Below are 19,784 nucleotides of genomic sequence, written 5' to 3' on the forward strand. Positions count from 1 at the left end.
ATACAATCTTGCTTCATAAGTATATAACAATCTTAACTCTGATCAAATAAAGACTTCTAATGACATGTATTATTAACAGGAATACTAATGATAATTGAGAGCTCAGCAGTTTTGTGTCTATATGGTTATTCCTGTAAGAGTTACTTTTTCTGTACTGCCAGAGAGAGGCCCCAGTCCTGAGCCAGATGTGAATGCAATATCCCCCCTTATCTGACCAAGGTAATTCCAAGAGCCCCAGGGGACATTTGAAACTGTAGAGGGTACATAACCCTACATATACTCTGCCTTTTTTCTTCCCTCTCATTCATGTCTATTAGTTTAATGTATAAATTATACAGAGTAAGAGATCTAACCACAGTAACTAATAAAATGAACAATTATAAAACATTTATTAAAATGTTCTTTAGTGGGCTGGAGCAATAGCACAGTGGTAGGGCTTCTGCCTTATGCGCGGCAGGCCCGGCCGACCCGGGTTTGATTCCTCTGCCCCTCTCAGAGAGCCTGGCAAGCTACCAAAGTATCTCGCCCACATGGCAAAGCCTGGCAAGCTACCCATGATGTATTCAATATGCAAAATACAGTAACAACAAGTCTCACAATGGAGACATTACTGGGCCTGCTCAAGCAAATTGATGAACAATGGCAGGACAGTGCTACAGTGCTATTCTTTAGTGAAGGTTATGTGAATGTGATCTCAAAATGTTCTGTGTATAATACTTTTTAAAAATAGTTGACTGAAGCCAGAGAGATAGATAGTACAATGGAAGGCAGTTGACCCAGATTCAATCCCCAGCGCCCAATATGCCTCTAAGCCCCGCCAGGAGTTATCCCTGAGCATAAAGATAGGAGTAAACCCTGAGCACACCAGGTGTGGCCCAAATGAACAAACAGCAAAGATAGTTGACTGACGATAACTGAAAACAGGTAAAGCAAAACCCTAAGTTGAGGACTGCAGTGAGTGGACTTTTGGGATTAGAGGTGGGAGATGGGAGGAACTAGCTTCTGAAGCTGAGTTCATCCCCTGGGATGCTCATGTGGCTCAGGGGAGGGCCTACAGCAGTCCCTAGTGCCCCCTTTCCCCCGCTATCCCCCGTCCCCCCCAACCCCGCAAAGACAAATGAAAAGGCTAGGTCACTGAAAAGCGAGGCTCCCTTCAGCCACTGGCCCCCAGATACCTAGTTCTGTCCAGAGGCAGTCTTGTTACACATATTTATGTCATCATAAAATGTATTTTTAGAAGAGCTGAATGCACGAGCACTCATGAGTGCACGGAACAGAAAGGCCTGATTTAGAAATGAATATTCTAGCACTTTGGGATTGAAAAGGACCAAGTTGAGCCTAGCCTGTAAGTCACAGCTTCCCTTTGTACTGTTCCTGTACAACCACCTTCCTAAAGGATAGAGAAACCTATTCTACTCAGGGCAGGTCTGCTGCTCCAGTAGTTTGGAGACAATGCTTCAGATTCAGTAATGGGGATCTGTTTTTCCCCTCATCAATCTCTGCTCTGACCTGAGAGGCCAGAGGAAACAGGTGGTCAAGTGCCCCTGTGTCAGATGGAACTTCAAATATGTGTATCAAATATGTGAAGATTTCTATTTTCACCACACCAAATCACTCATTTCTTCCTTGTTCAGGTTGGGTGGTGTCAGGGAATTAATTGTGCTGTTCCTCCTAAAAAGAATCCAACTCCTGTAGTATATCTAGAAACCCTTCCTCTTATAAGGAGGAAACCTGCTTATAAGAGGAAGGAAAAAATGTTTCTAATGTGTTGTTGGCAAAGACAATGAATAGCCTCTATTATAAGACTTGTTAGATCATATGATATCTAATATGAGAAACACTGGAGTATCATTGTAAGGTTGCTCACAGAGTACACATGATAGCTTTATCCAGGCTTTATTTTATTTTATGCTTTTTTGTCCGGGGGGCGGGGAGCACACTGCTGATGCTCAGTGCCTACTCATGGCTTAGCTTTGTGTTCAGATATCACTCCTGGCAAGGCTGAGACTATACATGGTGCTGGTGATTGAACCCAGATCTGCCACATGCAAGGCAAGTGCCCTACCCACTGCTTATCCACTCCCATCCAGGATCTCTTATTGCAAAGCAGAAACAGTGTTTGTCCTCTTTCTAAAGTGTTTTCAAGATGATCTGAAATGATAGCATATGGTACCTGAAGTTTCCATTTGTTTCAGGTTTAAAAGGATTGCAGAATGTGAGTGATGAAGACCGTCGTTGGGATTTGGGTCCAAGGCACTTCATGATTAGTTAACATGCTTATAAATTTGGGCAAGTTATTTACCTCACATGTCCAAGTCACAGTGTTATAGTAGGCTAAGTAGAACTAAGCTCCTCAATGTCAGAGGAGTCATTTCTGAAGAGTACTTAGGAACAGAGAGTAGCACTGCTCCAGTGCTTCCATTACGGTGTTGCTGCATACTCTGTCCGATAGATAGCTGGAGCATCAGAGAACTGGTGCCAAGAGTCCTCCATGCAGGATTCAACAGGAGAGAATTTTGTTCTCCCAATCAGTTAGCTTTTCTTTCAATATGTGACAAGTTCATCAGAACAACCCATATACCTTCTGACGAGCATGTGTCATCCTGAATATTAGCCCTTCCATCACAAGTTTGGAGTAAAGCAGATTTTACACAGGTGTCCCCAGTATAATGAACCAGGTCATTCCTCCCCAACACTGTCCATGTCATCACCCAGCACCGGGTGCCAGCAATCTAAGTTATTTCCCCCACAAAGCTCTGCTTCTTGAGATTTGAGCAGACCAAATGGAAGGATCAAATAGGAAAGTTATTTCTGTCTATTAGAAAAAGATGACTCATTGAAATGCCACCGTCTTTGCGTCTTTGCACGTTGCCTTTTCAGGGGTCACATGGAAGAACTTGATGTGCAGTCTTTAAGGTGCGCTGAGCTCCCATGGATGGGGTTTGACATGCAGGAAACATGATTGATGCCAGTCATTCTATTTCCTTGGCAGGGACTGAGAATAATGTGTGTCCAAAATCAAAAAGAAATTTGATTATATGTAGACTCACTCCCAGCCTCATCTGTGTCCACTGCTGTATTAATAATTCGCCCTTCTCTGAGTATGTTTCAAACTGCTGTAGGTTCTTGTTTGGAACACGTAGAAGGAACATCTACATGCCAACTCTTCATAGGCTTCTTTATCTAGGACTTACATGTCAGAGGCCTGATGGCCAGTGATTCGTTCAAATAAACAAGCAAGTCCCACAGACTCTTAAAGTCTTAAGAAAAGTTAGAGGTTCTCTGTGTAGGTTGATCTGCATTGCTGCATGGGTAGGAGAGACGCAGATTCCACCCCTGCTGTCACAGGATAACGCTTACTCAAGCCAGTTCACTGTAGGATTGTGATTCCTGCTGCTGGGATGAGAAGGGGGTGGGAGGGAGGTAGGGAGGGAGAGAGAGAGAGAGAGAGAGAGAGAGAGAGAGAGAGAGAGAGAGAGAGAGAGAGAGAGAGAGAGAGAGAGAGAGAGAGACTGCCCTAAGAGGCAGGGTGGGTGGTGATGGGGAAGTGGTTGGAGGGAAACTGGGGATATTGGTGGTGGGAAATGCACTCTGGTGAAGGGATTGGTGCTGCTGGAGCATTGACTGAAGCCCAGTCACGAAGAGCTTTGTAACTATGTATCTCACGGTGATTCAATGATAAAAACAAATTAGAAACAAACAAACAAAAAAAGACCTCAACCTGTGCGTTGTCCAACCTGTTGCGGTATTTTAGGAGTCTGAGCTCCTGATTCTCCAAAGTAACTTAGCACACCTGTAAGGTTTGGGGGGTGAGGGTAGGGATGGGGGTTGGTTATTCCGAAGTGAAATGCTGGAGCTCCCTAGCATTCTTCAAACGTTTCCTAAGTTCCGCGTCTATGGCAGAATGTGGGCACCCTGCTTTCAACAGATTTCCAGGGTGACCAGAGGGCCAGCAGCCTGGGACGTCAGAGCCGGTGGCGCACGCCTGGCAGGTGCGGAGGGCCCCGCGGGGCCGAGCGAGTCTCACGGACCCCAGAGGGTGCAAGAGGGGGCGCGGGTCACGGTGAAGGGGCTTAGCCGTTGGTGCCATTGCTGGACTCGAAGCTCAAGTTCTTCTGTGGCCGGGGCTGGCGGGTCTCGGAGTCGGAGGTGCACGGGAGACCGGTACCTGGCACACCCGGGCCGGGATCGGGGCCAACCCGCCAGCGCCGCTCCCGGCCAGCCCGCCCCGCCCGCCCGGCCCGCACTCGCTGCGCTCCTCCTCCTCCTCCTCCTCCTCCTCCTCCCTCTCTTCCTCCCCGCCTCGCTCCTCCTCTGCTCCTCCCGTCCGCCCGCGCCCCCGCCCCGCGCTCACTCCGGGCAGCCCCGGCCCAGCGTCCGCCGCCGCTGGCCCCGCACGCGCCCGGCCCCACCATGCGACCCCCGGCCGCCGCGCTGGCCCCGCCGCTGCTGTTTCTGCTGCTGCAGCTGCTGGCCCCGCGAGTCCCAGCCAGCCCCGCGCCCGACGACAAGAGAGGTAGGAGCGCCGCGCCCTCGCCCCTGGCCCCGGCCCGGCCCGGCCCCGGCCCGCGCCCTCCAGCCCCCGGCCCGCGCCCGCCCCGCGCCCAGTGCCCCGCGCCCGGCCAGCTGCCCCGAGCCCCGCGCCCCCCGCCCCCGCCGCCTTTCCTGTTTCCCGGAGGATCGGCTGCGCCCAGGCGATCGGAGGAACTGGACGTTTCCGCGCCGGGCGGGGCGACAGTGCGGGCGACAGTGCGGAGATCGATCGGCTCGAGCCCCGCGCCTCCTGCAGCGCCCGCAACTTTCTTCCTGAACTTTCCTGTCCTCGCGCGCCCGCCCCGCGAACGCCGCGGCGGGGGCCGGTCCCGCGGGGGCGCGTGTGGGGCACTGCCCCTCGGCCGGGCTGGGCGGGGACCCCGCGCGTGTGCGGCACTGTTCCTTGACCGGGCTGGGACCCCCGCGGTGTGGGGCGCTGTCCCTCGGCCGGCCTGGGCGGGGACCCAGTGGCCGGCGCGCTCTGCGCCCGGGACTCCGCGCCCCGACAGCCGTGGGAACCCGCCAGTCCCAGCTCCCGCGCCGCGCGCACATCTTTACCCGCTCGGTGGCGGCGCGGGGCGTGCTCCGGGAGCGCCGGGTCTCCCCGCACCTGTGGCGGTGCGGGGAGGGAGCCCGGGGCGCGGACCCCGGCCAGGCCGTCGCTTCCTCCCGGGTGAGCCCACGACCACGCTCAGGATGTGCGGTCACCCGCAGCCCCTCAGTCTCGGCTCTGAAACCCAGCCCCGGCCCCGCGGCCCCGCACCCCACCCCCACTGAGTTGCAGAATAGAGCTTGCTACAGGCTTCGTCCTCAAAATCTCGGTATTTTCTCCCGCGGGTGTTTCATTTAACCTTTTGAAGAATTTGACTTTAGGCCAACGAAAATATTAAACCTAATTAAGAAAAACCTAATTGATATCCATAGTTCAGGTGTGCCAAGTGTCCAGACCAAACATCAGCGAGTCTGGCTTCGTGACTACCGACCATAAACCCACTTGACATGAAAAACATGCCTCAGAAGGTTTAATTGCACAATTTCAAAATCCAGCAGCCAGAAGCCCAGAGTCAGGTCTGTGCTTGCTGCTGATGTCATTGGCACCAGGACGGGGCCTTTGGTGCTGAGAGCATTCGTGGGGGAACGTTAAACGTTAAGGTATAGAGCAATGCTTACCAAACTTTACTGCACTTTAGAATCACTTGGAATTTTCTTTTTAAAGTGGAAACTTAAGACCTTCCTCCAGACATTCTGGTTTTATTAATCTGTATTGAAATCTGTATCTTAGGATTTATTTCATTTTTTTTTTTTGAAGTTTCCGTAGTGATTCTGTTTATTGGGCAGCATGACTTGAGCATCTCTGGCTATGAAGAAAAGATCAGCCCAGTCTCCGGAAAGATTACATGCCAACATAAAGAGCTCTTTTGGAACATCTGGAGTTTGAACTAGCTTGCAAAGTATGGGAGTGAGGGGGCGGGTGATTTGAATAATAGCTGATTCCCTCGACTTGCTGAGGGAGCTGGTGGAGATCTTCGCAGCTTCCGCCTACCTGCCTGAAGGATTCCCCTCCTCTTAGCTTTGCCACTAGAGGCTGAGGTCCTTTCCCACAAGTCCCTGACAAAAGGGTCTTCTGAGGTAGGCGGCTTTTTCTCTTCTTCGTGCAGAGGCCCCTATCCTTATTTTTAACCAAACTCTTGGAGAGCCTCCAAAGCATCACTTTTCTCACTCCAGAAATATTCCAGCCCTTTGATGTTAGCCTTTGAACACTACTATTAGTGCTTGGATACTTGTTTCTAAGAAAAAAAAAAAAAGAAAAAGAAAGAAACACTACTTAATTTGCTAGCTTGCACCATATTTGCTTAAAACAGAATTCTCCTGAATAAAATAGAGCAGGTGAACAAATGTCATTTTGTTGAAGTAACATTAAAAAGGCCAGAATTTAAGGAGCAGATTTTTTTTTATTTTTTAACTTTTTAAAAATTGATTGAGGTTCTGTGATTTACAACGCTGTTAATGATGGTTTCCTGTGTACATAGTTACAACTTCATTCCCATATCGGAGTACCTACTCCCTCACCCAAGGATCTCTTTTATTGCCACCTCCCTCCCCCGCCCCCCCCCCGCCCCCCCCTCAGTTGTGTGATCATTTCTCCCATTGTATTGCCTTCGGCCCTTTGTTGCTACTTTGCTTTGTATCTTTAAGTCCCACATATGAGAGAGCCATTTTATATCTATCCCTTTTTTTCTGACTGACTTCACTCAACATGTTTCTCTAGTTACATCCATGACCAGAAATGCATGATTTTATTCATGCATACTATTTCATTGTGTATATATACTGCAACTTCTTGATCCATTCATTCATAATCGGATTTAGGTTGTTTCCATATCTTAGCTTTTGTATTAAGTGGTACGATGAACAGAGGCATGCATAGATCCATTTTGCATGTATTGAAGTAATGTTTTTGTATTTTGATAAATGCCAAAAGTGGTATTGCTGGGTCATAAGGTAAAACTATTCTTATATTTTGAGAGATCCCCATATTGATTTTTAATATATGAAGAGAGGAGAGACAGCAAATGCATCAGGTTAGTCCTGCCATGAGAAATGTAGCTGTCTGCTCTCTGTGGCCCAGATGCTATTCCAGTTCCCTGGAAGTCTCTCTATCCACCTCTTGTGGAGGGATTGTCTCCAAATCAGTAGCATACTGAGATTGCAGAGGGATGTTAAACTCGCCCATGGTCTTTGAAAAATGGAAAGATAAAAATGGAAAGATAAAGCTGTTGCTCTAGAGTACCTCAGATGGTATTCCAAAGATGCAAGAATTCTCACCCAAACTGCCTTGACCTCAACTCTGAAGATCCTCTGAAGATATTAGTGATTTAGGAAGAGAGGGCCAGTTTATGAGAAAGAAAGATTTTGAATTGTCCCCAGAACCAAGGCCTCCCTTTCTCTAGAGACAGTGCGTCTAAGGGACCTCATTCAGTCCTGATGAAACCAGGCCTGACCTCCCTTTCCTGTGCTGTGTGCAATGGCGGCAGAACTTGTGTCTTCATTTCTGAGTGCAGTGAATATTTCTTCAGTGCTTAGAGTATGCCAGACATCATGGGTTAAAAATGGACAGGAGTAAAGGTAATGGTTTCTGCTATTTCTTCCATAGTGTGAGAGATTTTTTTTTTTTAATGCCAGGCCTCAAACCCAGGGCCTCATGCACGCAAAGCATGCATTCTGCCACTGAACTACATCCTTGGCCTCCAGAGTGAGATTCATCAAGTCACCTGCTTCATATTAGCAAATTGCTTTTCAAATCTGAGAAGGAATCCTGTGGTCTGTGTCCATTGTATATTTATACCCCTGTAATGACTGCCTAGTACCTCTAGTCAATGTTTTGTATTTATTTTGTTTTGTGTTTGGTGATACACCAGTCATTTCTCAGGGGCTACTCCTGGCTCTGTGCTCAGGAATCATTCCTGACACCAGGCATCAGGGCACCAGATGTAGCGCAAGGGATTGATCACATGATAGACAGGCACGTTAACCCAGAGTTGTCTCTCTGACCTGCTTTAGTAAAGTTTTAACTGTCATTTCTGACTTCCTTCATCTTATTCTACAGTTAAAATTTATTAAGAAACTTAGTTTGAAGTTGCTGATTGCCAAAATTCATTGTACTGCATAATTAGACATGGTTCACATGATAGCATTAACATGCTTTGGAATGTTTTTCTAGGTAGTATCAGTAAATATGAAAGATTCCACCTTGTTTGAAAAGAAAATAGTCTTTGTTGTCCTTTGATCTAAGCTCCAGGACCAGCATCTAGTATCTGAAACTTTGTTGACAGAGGTGGAAAACTTACTCTAATAGTAAATTGAGGATTATGTATATTTAAAGGAAGAAATTCCTGTGTTTGTGCCCCTAGCCCTTTAATGGGATTTGGTCAGAAAGCTGGGAATCCTTATCTTGACAAATGACACTAGGAAATCACTTGAACCTTACTATGTACTTACTGTGAAAGGTGCGTGCGTGTGTGTGTGTGTGTGTGTGTGTGTGTGTGTGTGTGCGCGTGTGTGTGTGATTTTATTGAGTAGAAATATAGCACTGTTGTCCCGTTGTCCAGTTTGCTTGGACGGGCACCAGTAACGTCGCCATTCATCCCTATCACGTGCTAGGTAGCCCAATGGTGTCTGCTTGATCCAGGAATACGAAGTGAGACTTGTTACTGTTTTTGACATATCGGATACACCACGGGGAACTTGCTAGGCTCTGCTGTACGGGTGGGATACTCTCGGTAGATTGCCGGGCTCTCCGAGAAGGATGGAGGAATCGAACCTGGGTCAACAGCATGCAAGGCAAGCACCCCACCTGCTGTGCTATTGCTCTAGCCCAGACCAGAGTAGAAATATAAATGGATTTATTTATGGTGAGTTTTAGCAGTAGGAGCATGATTTAAGAAAAGGTTCTTGGTCCTTAGGGCTATGTCTATATTATTCCCCTGAAACTTCTATTCAAAAACTAGAGTCTGCTTCTTATATTCATACTGAAAAAAATTCTCTCGGGTTTCACCTATCACTTACAGAAACTTGAAATTATAATTACAAATTTTTCTTTTTGGTCTCAGTTAATTTGCACTGATTTATTGTTGAACCCTTTGCACATATGAATAGAGAATTATATTTATACTAGTTTATTTGCATAGGTCATTTTTATTTGATATCACAATTTGGGTCCATACTTCTCTTTTTTATTTTCCTCCTAAGTGCTTTTCTAAGAAAATCCCAACAGCTGGCTGAGGATCATTTGTGATTGGTCCATGCACATAAGCAGGTTAGTTTGAATCTGGGCAAGGATCCAGGCCTTGAGAATTATGTCAGATAACCGGTTTGACTGAAAATTTTTCTTTTTCAGTCATTAGAGACAGCACACTTAGATGGAGACATTTTGATAGAGATAGGTTAGTTTTCCAGAAATTCTCCTGAGCCATCTGGATGGTGGAGGAATGTTCGGAACTAGTGGCACTGGTGATTGCTCAGCCCTTTAGAAGCTCTGTGCTGGAGTTACACTCTAATCTGTGAAGACCTGGAGTATAATGTTACTTGCCTGGTCCTGTTGAGTAAGCATCTGTGAAATGCATATGCTTAAAATTAATGTTATTCTTGCCAAATTTCAGCAGCATTCTTCAGAGAATAATATGTGAAAACTAGCAGGAAGGGATAGAATTTACCTTTTTGTCCCACATTCTGTCTTCTTACAGCTTCTCAAAAAAAAAAAAAAACTGGAATACAAAGGTTTTCTGAATTTAGTTGGAACTTTCATTAGCAAGAATATCAAATTGCAAACTACTGAGATAAACGTTAGATTGATTTGCCTTATGCATGTTCCTAAATACACAAAACAGTACCCTGGTACAAGGGGTCAGCACACATGGCCCTGCTTAGTACAAACAGTGACATAACGTAACCACTATGTTTGACCCACAGGTATAAGACCTAGGATTGCTCCCTGTTAAAATGTAAGCTCAAGCAGGCCCAGTAACGTCTCCATCATGAGACTTGTTGTTACTGTGTTTGGCATATCGAATACGTCACAGGTAGCTAGCCAGGCTCTGCCATGCGGGCGAGATACTCTAGGTAGCTTGCCAGGCTTACTTTATTAATTAAATTTTAAATTAAAATTTTTAATTAAAGGCCCTCCCGTTGATCGTCGATTTGCTCGAGCGGGCCCAGTAATGTCTCCATTGGAGACTTTGTTGTTACTGTGTCTGGCATATCGAATACTCTCGGTAGCTTGCCGGGCTCTCCGAGAGGGGCGGAGGAATCGAACTCGGGTCGGCCATGTTGGCCGCTTGTAAGGCGAACGCCCTACCTGCTGTGCTATCGCTCCTTGCTAAAATGTAGAAGGCTCAATATGAGGGTTCCCTGTTTTTTTATTTTCATTTTGCACTGTAGGAATGAATCAAACTTGGTACTTGACCTTAAGTGCTGAAAGTCAAGTGAAGGAAGAGAATTAGATGTGGGATGTAATTGTAAAGCAGTGCTGTAGGAACAATGATAGAATTCTGTACATGCTTAAAATTCTGCGGTGATGCTATTCAGGAGGGCTGCACTTCGAGATGCATTCAGGACTCAGTCTTGACTGTGGTGCTCAGGAATTATTCCTGATGGTCCAAGGAGGACTGGGAATTGAATCTAGGCTGACCGCAGACACAAGCAAGCATCTATCTGCTGTACTAACTCTCCAGCCCTAATCTTTACTTTTTAATTCTTCCTGGTCAAAGACCCTGGACAAGCCTCAAATCAGCCTCCTTTGAGTCTGAAAAGAGCTGCAGGTTTTTCTCTGTAGTATATGATGTGAAGGGCATTCCAGAGGGGTTCCAGGAGTTCCACATTCTGAAAAGCACTTGTGAATGACAGCTAGGAGACCTCTGGTTCCTCTACAGCCTCACACAATGGAGGGTCACTGTGGAGTTTGGAGCTAGACACTTAAGTGATGGGTTTAGTGTTTTAGAAAATGGCTCTTAAGCAGTGTGGACAATGAATTGTAGAGGTATAGGTGAACTAGGAAGACACGTGTCTACCGAAGAACAGATGATGGAGCAGGACAGTGAGGGTGAAATGACTCAGGCGAATCTAGAGGCTGAACCCACTGATAATTGTGTCACAAGAGTAGAAAGTAGGTATGGGGCAATGGTTCAAGTTGCAGTGCAGTGACTGCATTGTGAGGCATTGGGTTTTTCTCTGGTGGTACATGGTCCCCAGAATTGCAGGTGTGACCATGGTGCCCCAGAACACATTGGGGCAGAGTAACTAAGACTAACCTTCCCCCCCCCACCCCCCACTTCCATGTACCACTGAAATGTGGACCTGATCAAAACAAAAACAAGTGCAAAACAAAAAAAAAAACAAGTGCAAGTAAAGAAGCCCACGGACACTCAGAGTTGTGATTTGGAGCCTGAAAGATAATGAATCCTTTAATTTTAACTATGATATTCCCAGAGAATGGATTGGGGTTTTGAAGAATTCAGTTGGAAAAGTTCAGGAGGTGATAGAAGAGGAGGTTCTCTGAGACGTCACTGTGGCCTTTGGAAGTAGTTTTGTTAGCTGTCTTCCCTACAGGGTACTGTTGGCTGTAGAACTGCTTCCCTCAGCCTGTCTCATGCTCATTGTCAGGTTCCATATTGAGCCATGGCAGGTTTTGAATTTCCAGCTGCTTTCTGGATTAGGCTGCTAGGGGAGCAGCCAGGCTAGATGCAGTTTCAGCAACTGATAATTTATATATCATGCATATAAATAAATTAGGAATTATATTTGCATATTGCGACAGATCTGATGATGGGACTTGTCCATTTCTTATTTAGAACATTACTTGGATTTCTGAATTAATGAGGAAAACAAAAATAGAGAAAAAAATATTCTCAATTAAGTTTTTTCTAACATACCTAAGAATCATAATTAAATACTCTTTAATTCATTTTTATCATAGTTTAGGTGTCATGGTTGAACATCATCAACATTTATGGTTTTGATTTTCAGTGAATGCTCTCTACCAACACCAGAGTACCACAGGCACCACACCAGCATCTTCCTGTGTCTTCCTGTTCATTGCTTTGTCCCTCCATTCCTTTATCCCACTGCTTGGTAATCCAGTTTCATACTCCAAGGCTAAAGGATTGTCTGTTACCTTGTTCTGTTTCTCAGTCTGCCGCAGATGAATGAGATCATGTAGTGTTTGCCTTTCTCCCTCTGACTTAATTTGCTTAATATGATCGCCTCCAGTTTCATCCAGCTTGAAGCAAAATGCAAGATTTGGCCTTTTCGTATAGGTGCCTAGTATTACATTGTGTAAATATAGCACATTTAAAAAAATCCATTCATCTGCCATTGGATGTTTGTGTTGTTTTCGTATCCATATTGTTCTAAGCACTGCAGTGAACATGGATGTTCACTATATCTTTTTTAATGAATGTTTTTGTGTTTGGGTAAAGATACCTTTGAAAGTTTATCCCTACTTCTCTAATAAATTTCCATACCGTTTTCTGTAGAGGCCGAACCAGGCATCATCCCTAACAGTTAAAGAGGGTTTGTTTTCCACCATATCTTCACTAATGCTGGTTATTTCCAGGTTTTTTTTTGATATATTCTATTCTCACTGGTTTGGAATGTTGTTATTTTGATGTGCATTTCCCTAACGACAAGTGACTACGAAGACTCTTTCATATGCCTACAGTAAGTATGTATGCCCTCTTCATGAAAGTGTCTGTTCATCTCCATTCTCAGTTTTTTCATAGGGTAACCTCTATTTTTACTGTTGAGCTTTGTGTTTTATGTATCTCAGTCCTTAATGTGATGTATGGTGTACAGATATTTTTCTTTCATTCAGTAGAACATCTTTTAATTTTAGCCTACATTTCTTGTGCTATGTGATTTATTGTTTTAATTTGGAGTCATGTTTGTCTTTATTTCTGTTTTTATTTCATATTTCTACTTTTTTTTGCCACTGGTGTCAAATCATAGAAGATTCTTCTGAAGTCTATATCCTACAGTTATATGTGTTTTTTAGTAAAATATATAAATACATATTTTTAGTAAAATATATTTTAGTAAAAAATATATGTTTTACTCAACCTATTTTATGGAGTCTGGTTTTAAATCCACTTTGAATTAACTTTTGCGTATGGTTGCTGTGATATATAGATCCAGTTTTTTAAATGTGCCTATCCAGTTTCCAAACACCATTTGCTGAGGAATCTTTTCTTGCTATACGTTATGTATTCAGCTTCTTTGTCATAGATTACCTGTTCATAAATCTCTGGGGTCCCTCAATTGTATTTTATTGATCTGAGAATCTATCTTTATTCCTGTGCCTCACAGTTTTGATTACTGTAGCGAATAGTGTGATTTAAAATCAGGAAATTCAATACTTTCCATCCTCCCGTCCCTGCCCCCATCCCCCAGGATCGCTCTAGGTACTCAGAGAGATTTATTACTCCATACCTATTTTGGTAGCTTCTAGTATTACATTGGTAATACACTGGTAATTGGCAACTTCTAGTATTATATTTGGTGATTTTCTTAAAGCTTTAAGTTCTTTAACACTGTCAACAGAATTTTTATGGGAATTGTATTGAATATGTGATGCTTTGGGCAGGATGGTCATTTTGATAATGTTAATTTTTCCAATTAATGGACTTGGACAAATTTTCCAGTTTTGGTGTCCTTTTCTGTTTCTTTCAACAATGATTTAAAAGTTTGTTAGTTTATTATTATGTTTTTTGGGGTGCTGCTCAAGGATTAGTCCTGGCTCTGTGCTCAAGAATCAATTCAGACAGTGCTTGGGTGAACATATGTAGTGCCAGTTCCATTGAATCTGGGCCAGTCATGTAAAAGGCAAAGCACCTTACCCACTGCACTATCTTTTTGACCCAGCCTCAGTTTTTTTTTTTTCTGAGTTTGTTTTGTTGTTTCTTTTTTTGTTCTTTTTTTCCACTTTAGCCATATATGGTAACTTGTCTTTCAATGTTCTTAACTTTTAAAAATTTACTTATTTATTTTTGTTGAATCGCTTTTAGATAGAATATTGCAAAGCTGTTCATGATTTTGTTTCTGTCATACAATGTTAAAACACCCATCCCTCTACCAGTGTAATTTCCCACCACCAGCGTCCCCAGTTTCCCTTCCACCCCTTTCGGCACCCCCAACTGCAGTCTGCCTCTATGAAAGGCACCTCTCTTCTCTCTCTGTCTCTTTCTCTTTCTCGCTCTCTCATCTTAGGCATTATGGTTTGCGATACAGATGCTAAACAGTTATTCTGTATATCCCTTTACTACTTTCAACACTCAGTTCTTGTCCCCAGAGTGATCATTTCCAACTGTTACTGTCATAATGGTCCCTCCTCTGTCTTAACCACCCTCCATCCTCCACATTCCCAACCATTGACTGCTCCTCCTGCCCAGTTTCCCTGCCCGATTTTCCTTGAATATTAGTTTCATACTTAAAAAAAACATATATATCCCACAAATAAAAGCAGTCATTCTATACCTGTCCCTCTCCTTCTGACTCATTTCTCTCAGCATAATACTCTCCAAGTCAATCCATATATAGGCAAATTTCGTGAACTCATTTTTCCTAACAGCTGTGTAGTATTCTATTGTGAAGATGTACCATAGTTTCTTTATCCATTTGTCTGTTCTTGGGCACTCAGGTTGTTTCCAGATTCTGGCTATTGTGATCAGTGCTGCAATGAATATGGAAGCGTATATGGTGTTTCTGCTGTGTGTTTTTGGGACCCCGGGGTATATTCCCAGAAGTGGGATTGCTGGGTCAAATGGGAGCTCAATTTCTAGTTTTGCCCATATTGTCTTCCAGAAAGGTTGGACCAGTCAGAATTCTCACCAACAGTGAATGGGGGTCTTCCCCCCCCCCCCCACATCCATGCCAATAGTGGTTGCTTTTGTTCATTTGAATGTATGCCAGACTGTAGCGATTCTCAAACTTTTTGATGTGTAAATCTTCCACATTTTTTGTTAACTTGAGCCTTGATGTTTTGGATGCTGTTTTATTTTTATTTTTTACAATTTATTGATAATAAGTGTAAATTTTGTTTATAAGAAAGCAAATGTCCTTGTCACAAAAACAATAGTAATAATAATGTTAGTATATTTATTACTGCTCACTTTCACTAAAGAGTCTTAAAATGTTTCTTTAGATGGATACTATTTTAAGTAGAATTATATTTTTTCTTTGTTTACTATTTGATTTTGTGACACACCTGGCAGTGCTCAGGGCTTGCTCCTGGCTCTGCACTCAGCAATAGCTCCTAGCCATCTCAGGGGACTGTGTGGAGTGCCAGGGATCGAACCTGGGTCTGCCCCACAAATACAAGTGCCCTAGCAGCTATAGAATTGCTCCAGACCCATTTTTATCTTTTTATTTATTGTTATATCTACTTGCAACCAACTTTTGTGTATTGATCTTGTAGCCTGCTACTTAGATATAATGGATTATTGAGTCTAAGATTTTTAGTGGAGTAGGCCGACCCGAGTTCGATTCCTCCGCCCCTCTCGGAGAGCCCGGCAAGCTACCGAGAGTATTCGATATGCCAGACACAGTAACAACAAAGTCTCCAATGGAGACGTTACTGGGCCCGCTCGAGCAAATCGATGATCAACGGGAGGGCCTTTACTTTACTTTACTAGTTAAGATTTCTATATCAAACATTATGTCTACTGTAAACAGTGATAGTCTAACTTAGATGTCTTTGATTTTTTTTCTTTTGCTTAACTGATGTAGTAAGAGCTTCCAAAACTATTCTGAAAAACAATGGAGAAAGTGGATCTTTGTCTTGTGCCTTATGTCAGAGGGAAGGTATTCATATTTCACCCATGAGTGAGATATTAGCTGTGGGTTTGCTGTAAATGGCCATTGCTATCTTAAGATACATTCATTCTATCCATATTTCGTTGAGGTTTTTATTTTTTTAATCAGAAATGGATATTGAATCTTGTCAAGATTTTCTCTCCATCAGTTTAGTATGATCATGACTTTTATCTTTTTGTTTGTATGGTGTGTGACCTCAGTTTATTGTGTATTTAATCATTCTTGAATGCGTGGAATAAATTCCACTTGATGAACCATATGTTTTTTTCTATATGTTGTTGAATTTAGTTTTGCTAAGAGCTTATTTTTGTTTCAGTGTTCATCAGTGATATGTAATTTTCTTTTTCAGTGTTATCTCTGTCTGTTTTTAGTATTAAGGAAATTTGGCTTTATAGATGCTATTAGGAAAGATTCCTGTTTCTTCAGTATTTTGGAAGACCTTGAGAATTGCAGGCATTACATTTTCTTTGAAAGTTTGGCAGACTTTTCTAGTGTGCCCATCTGAACCTGGATTTTTCTTGGGAAGGATCTTAATTATAGTCTCAGTTTTCTTACTCATGATTTGTCTGTCTATTTGAATTTTTTTATTTCTTCCTGATTAAATTTCAAGAGAGTATATGATTCTAAGAATTTGTCTGTTCTAGTTTCTCTAAAATAGTGATATAGAGTTAGTTATTCCTGGTTACTGCTTATAAACTTTTGCATTTTCAAGTTGTCTATTATGTCTCCCCTTTCATTTTTAATATTTGGGTGTATTCATTTATTTTTTGAATCTATATAAGATATTGTTCATCTTATATATTTTTTCGAAAATCCAGCTCCTGGTTTAAGTTCATCTTTAAATATTTTATTTTGTTTATTAGTGATAGCACAGCAGTAGGGCGTTTGCCAGTGCTACAGTGCTATTATTGATCTGCTTTAATTTTTATTTTGTCCCTTCTTTGGTATTCATTTATTTTTCTAGTATCTCAAACTCTGAGGTTATATTATTTATTTGATTATCCATATTTCCTGATTGTAACCTGTGTTGATATGAACATCCCCCTTAATACTGCTTTTACTGTATCCTGTAGGTTCTCTTAGTTTGTGTCTTCTTTCCCATTCATTTTGAGGTCTTACATTCCTTCTGAATTCTTCTTTCATTTAATATTTATTTAACAGTATGTTGTTCAGTTCCCAAATGTTAAAGTTTTTCCCAGCTTAATTTTTATGGTTAATTTCTATGTTTATGACATCTGAAAAGATACTTGACACAATTTGTTTCATTATTTATGGACATTAGGTATGTGCCCCAGTAAGAGGTCTGTCTTGGAGAATGTTCTATTTGCACTGAAGAATAATGTGCATTTAACTTTTGGGAAATGGAGGTTATAACCCCAGTTTCCCCCATTATTCACTTAAGCCTCTTGTTTCCTCACAGATGTTTTGTCTGGTTCATCTGTCCAGTGTCAAAAGTGTGGTGTTAAAATCTCTCACTACTATTTTTGCCACTGATTCTTCTTCTCTGTTCTATTAGAATTGCTTTATAAACCTTCCTGCCCCTTTATTTAGTGCACATATATTTATAAGGGTTTAGTCTTCAGTCCTCTTTATCTTTTGATCCCTTAACCAATATGTAGTTTCTATCTTCACCTTTTATTATTTAGCTTGAAAGCCAATTGTATTATTAGCTTGAATATTTCCTTGTGCATTTTTGTTGAAAGCTGTTTGCTTTCTTGGGGTGTATGACTTCCTTTGGTTCTGAGCTGACTGTGGTGTGAGCCTGTCTGAGTGCTGGGACGGTGGAAGGGAACTTGGAGTATTCAGCGATGGTCCTGGACTGCCTGTTGCCGTGGGGCTATGGGAGTTTCATCATGCTTGCAGCCCTGGGCAGTGCTCACCTGCACATGGCTGCTTTGTGGCGGCACCTTTCGCTGGGTTGAACAAGTCCGGAGACTTTACAGATCTTGAGTTTCAGTAGCACTGTAGCACTGTCCTCCTGTTGTTTATCAATTTGTTCGAGCGGGTCCAGTAACGTCTCCCTTGTGAGACTTGTTACTGTGTTTGGCATATCGGATATGTCACGGGTAGCTTGCCAGGCTTTGCTTTGTGGGCAAGATTCTCGGTAGCTTGCCAGGCTCTCCGAGAGGGGCGGAGGAATCAAACCCAGCTCTGTCAGGCCGGCTGGATGCAAGGCAAATGCCCTACCGCTGTGCTATTGCTCCAGTCCCTCTGAGTTCCAGTACAAAATTGAATTCACTCCATCATGAAGTTGCTGGGTCAGAGCCAGGCTGGCTGGGCTCTTTGACCGAGCTGGTGGCCCTCTGGGTCTGGCTCCCTCCTGTAATGGCTGTTTCCTTCTAGTGCCAGCCCTGTGTTGGGCTCTGCAAGCCTTTTGTGTTCATCTTTGTGTTTGGTTCCCTCCCGCCCTAGATTTCCTTTCTCTGTAGGTGCTAGCTGGCCAGGCTCCCTGATACCTTTTCTCTTTCAGCCTCAGCTTCTCCCCACCACTACCTAGGGAAGTGCTTCTTGCTTCTCATACTGTCCACTGCTCTGCACCTTCATAGTTGAGTCTCTCTACCATGGTGGTTGTTTTCTCCTGAAAGTTTTCTCAGCAAGACGCTTAGTGACCTCCTTTCCTCCATCCCTTGCTCACGTGTTCTTTGTACTGATGCTGCTGGAAGCCTCAGAGAACCATTCCTTTTCAGTCCTCAGGGACCTCTCTCCTCAACCTGGAACTAAGAATCACTTGACAAGCATTTAAAGAAGAAGATGTATTGGTTTTCCCCAGACCAGTTGAATAAAAATATGTTTGGTCTCGAGCAACAGTCTGCACATTTTGTAACCTCAGACATTCTGACATGTGCATTAGGTGGTGTGTGTAATTTATGGCATAAAAGACATTTTGTCTTCATTTCTTGTTCAATGAGTTTCCTAAAGAAATGTTCTTCAAGAGTGTTTATAATTCATTTAATTCATGAATCAGGCTTTAAAAAATCAGTTTATCCATGAAATGTCTTCTGTAGTGGTACCCAGAATGTGCTTCCTGAGACAGGATCATCTTGCTCTTGAAGGAGACACATATTCCTAAAGCCCAGTCTGGCGTCTGTGCCTGGCCGTTGCAATTGCCCTCCTTGAGTCTACAGTATATGCAAGAACTGAAAGTGACTAATGTACAAGAGACACACCAAACTGGCCCTGGGTTCCATGTATACTATCTTATTACACACAAGATAGCTGTGCTTCTTGTTTGTTCATTGCAGCACTCTTTACAATAGCTAGAATCTGGAAAAAACCTGAGTGCCCGAGAACAGATGACTGGTTAAAGAAACTTTGGTACATCTACACAATGGAGTACTATGCAGCTGTTAGAAAAGATGAAGTCATGAAATTCATATACAAATGGTACTACATGGAAAGTATCATGCTAAGCGAAATGAGTCAGAAAGAAAGGGACAGACATAGAAAGATTAAATTCATCTGGGGAACATAAAGTAACAAAATAGGAGACTACACCCAAGAATAGCCGAGATAAGTACCAGGAGGATTACTCCATGACTTTGAGGACAGCCGCACGTGCTAGGGGAAAAGGCAGCTCAGATAGAGAAGGGAGCATTAAATAAAGGGTGTTGGGAGGTTCCTCTCAGGATGGGAAATGCGTGATGAGAGTAGACTATAGATCGAACAATATTGTCACTCAATGTCTCTTTTGCAAACCACGGCACTCAAAAGGAGAGAGATAACAAAAGGGAATGCCCTGCCACAGAGGTAGGATGGGATGGGGGGATGGGGGGTGGGAGGGATACTGGGATCCGTGGTGGTGGAGAATAGGCACTGGTGGAGGGATGAGTATTTGATCATTGTATAACTGAAACCCAAGCACAAAAATTTGTTAAGTCTACAATTGT

At 43.3% G+C, this 19,784-nt stretch overlaps 1 protein-coding gene across 2 annotated transcripts in view; it reads left to right on the plus strand.

Moving 5' to 3' along the window:
• The first annotated feature begins 4,368 nt into the window (after positions 1 to 4,368).
• The window catches only part of EGFR (epidermal growth factor receptor), a 213,103-nt gene continuing 197,687 nt past the window's right edge, over positions 4,369 to 19,784 (plus strand). For both annotated transcript variants that reach the window (XM_056137930.1, XM_056137932.1), the window contains exon 1: positions 4,369 to 4,516. In XM_056137930.1, the coding sequence (XP_055993905.1) occupies positions 4,414 to 4,516 (103 nt within the window). In that variant the 5' untranslated portion in view covers positions 4,369 to 4,413. The remainder of the gene's footprint in view (positions 4,517 to 19,784) is intronic.

Source organism: Sorex fumeus, unplaced genomic scaffold, assembly GCF_029834395.1.
Source record: "Sorex fumeus unplaced genomic scaffold, SorFum_2.1 ptg000128l, whole genome shotgun sequence".
Taxonomy (NCBI): Eukaryota; Metazoa; Chordata; class Mammalia; order Eulipotyphla; family Soricidae; genus Sorex; species Sorex fumeus.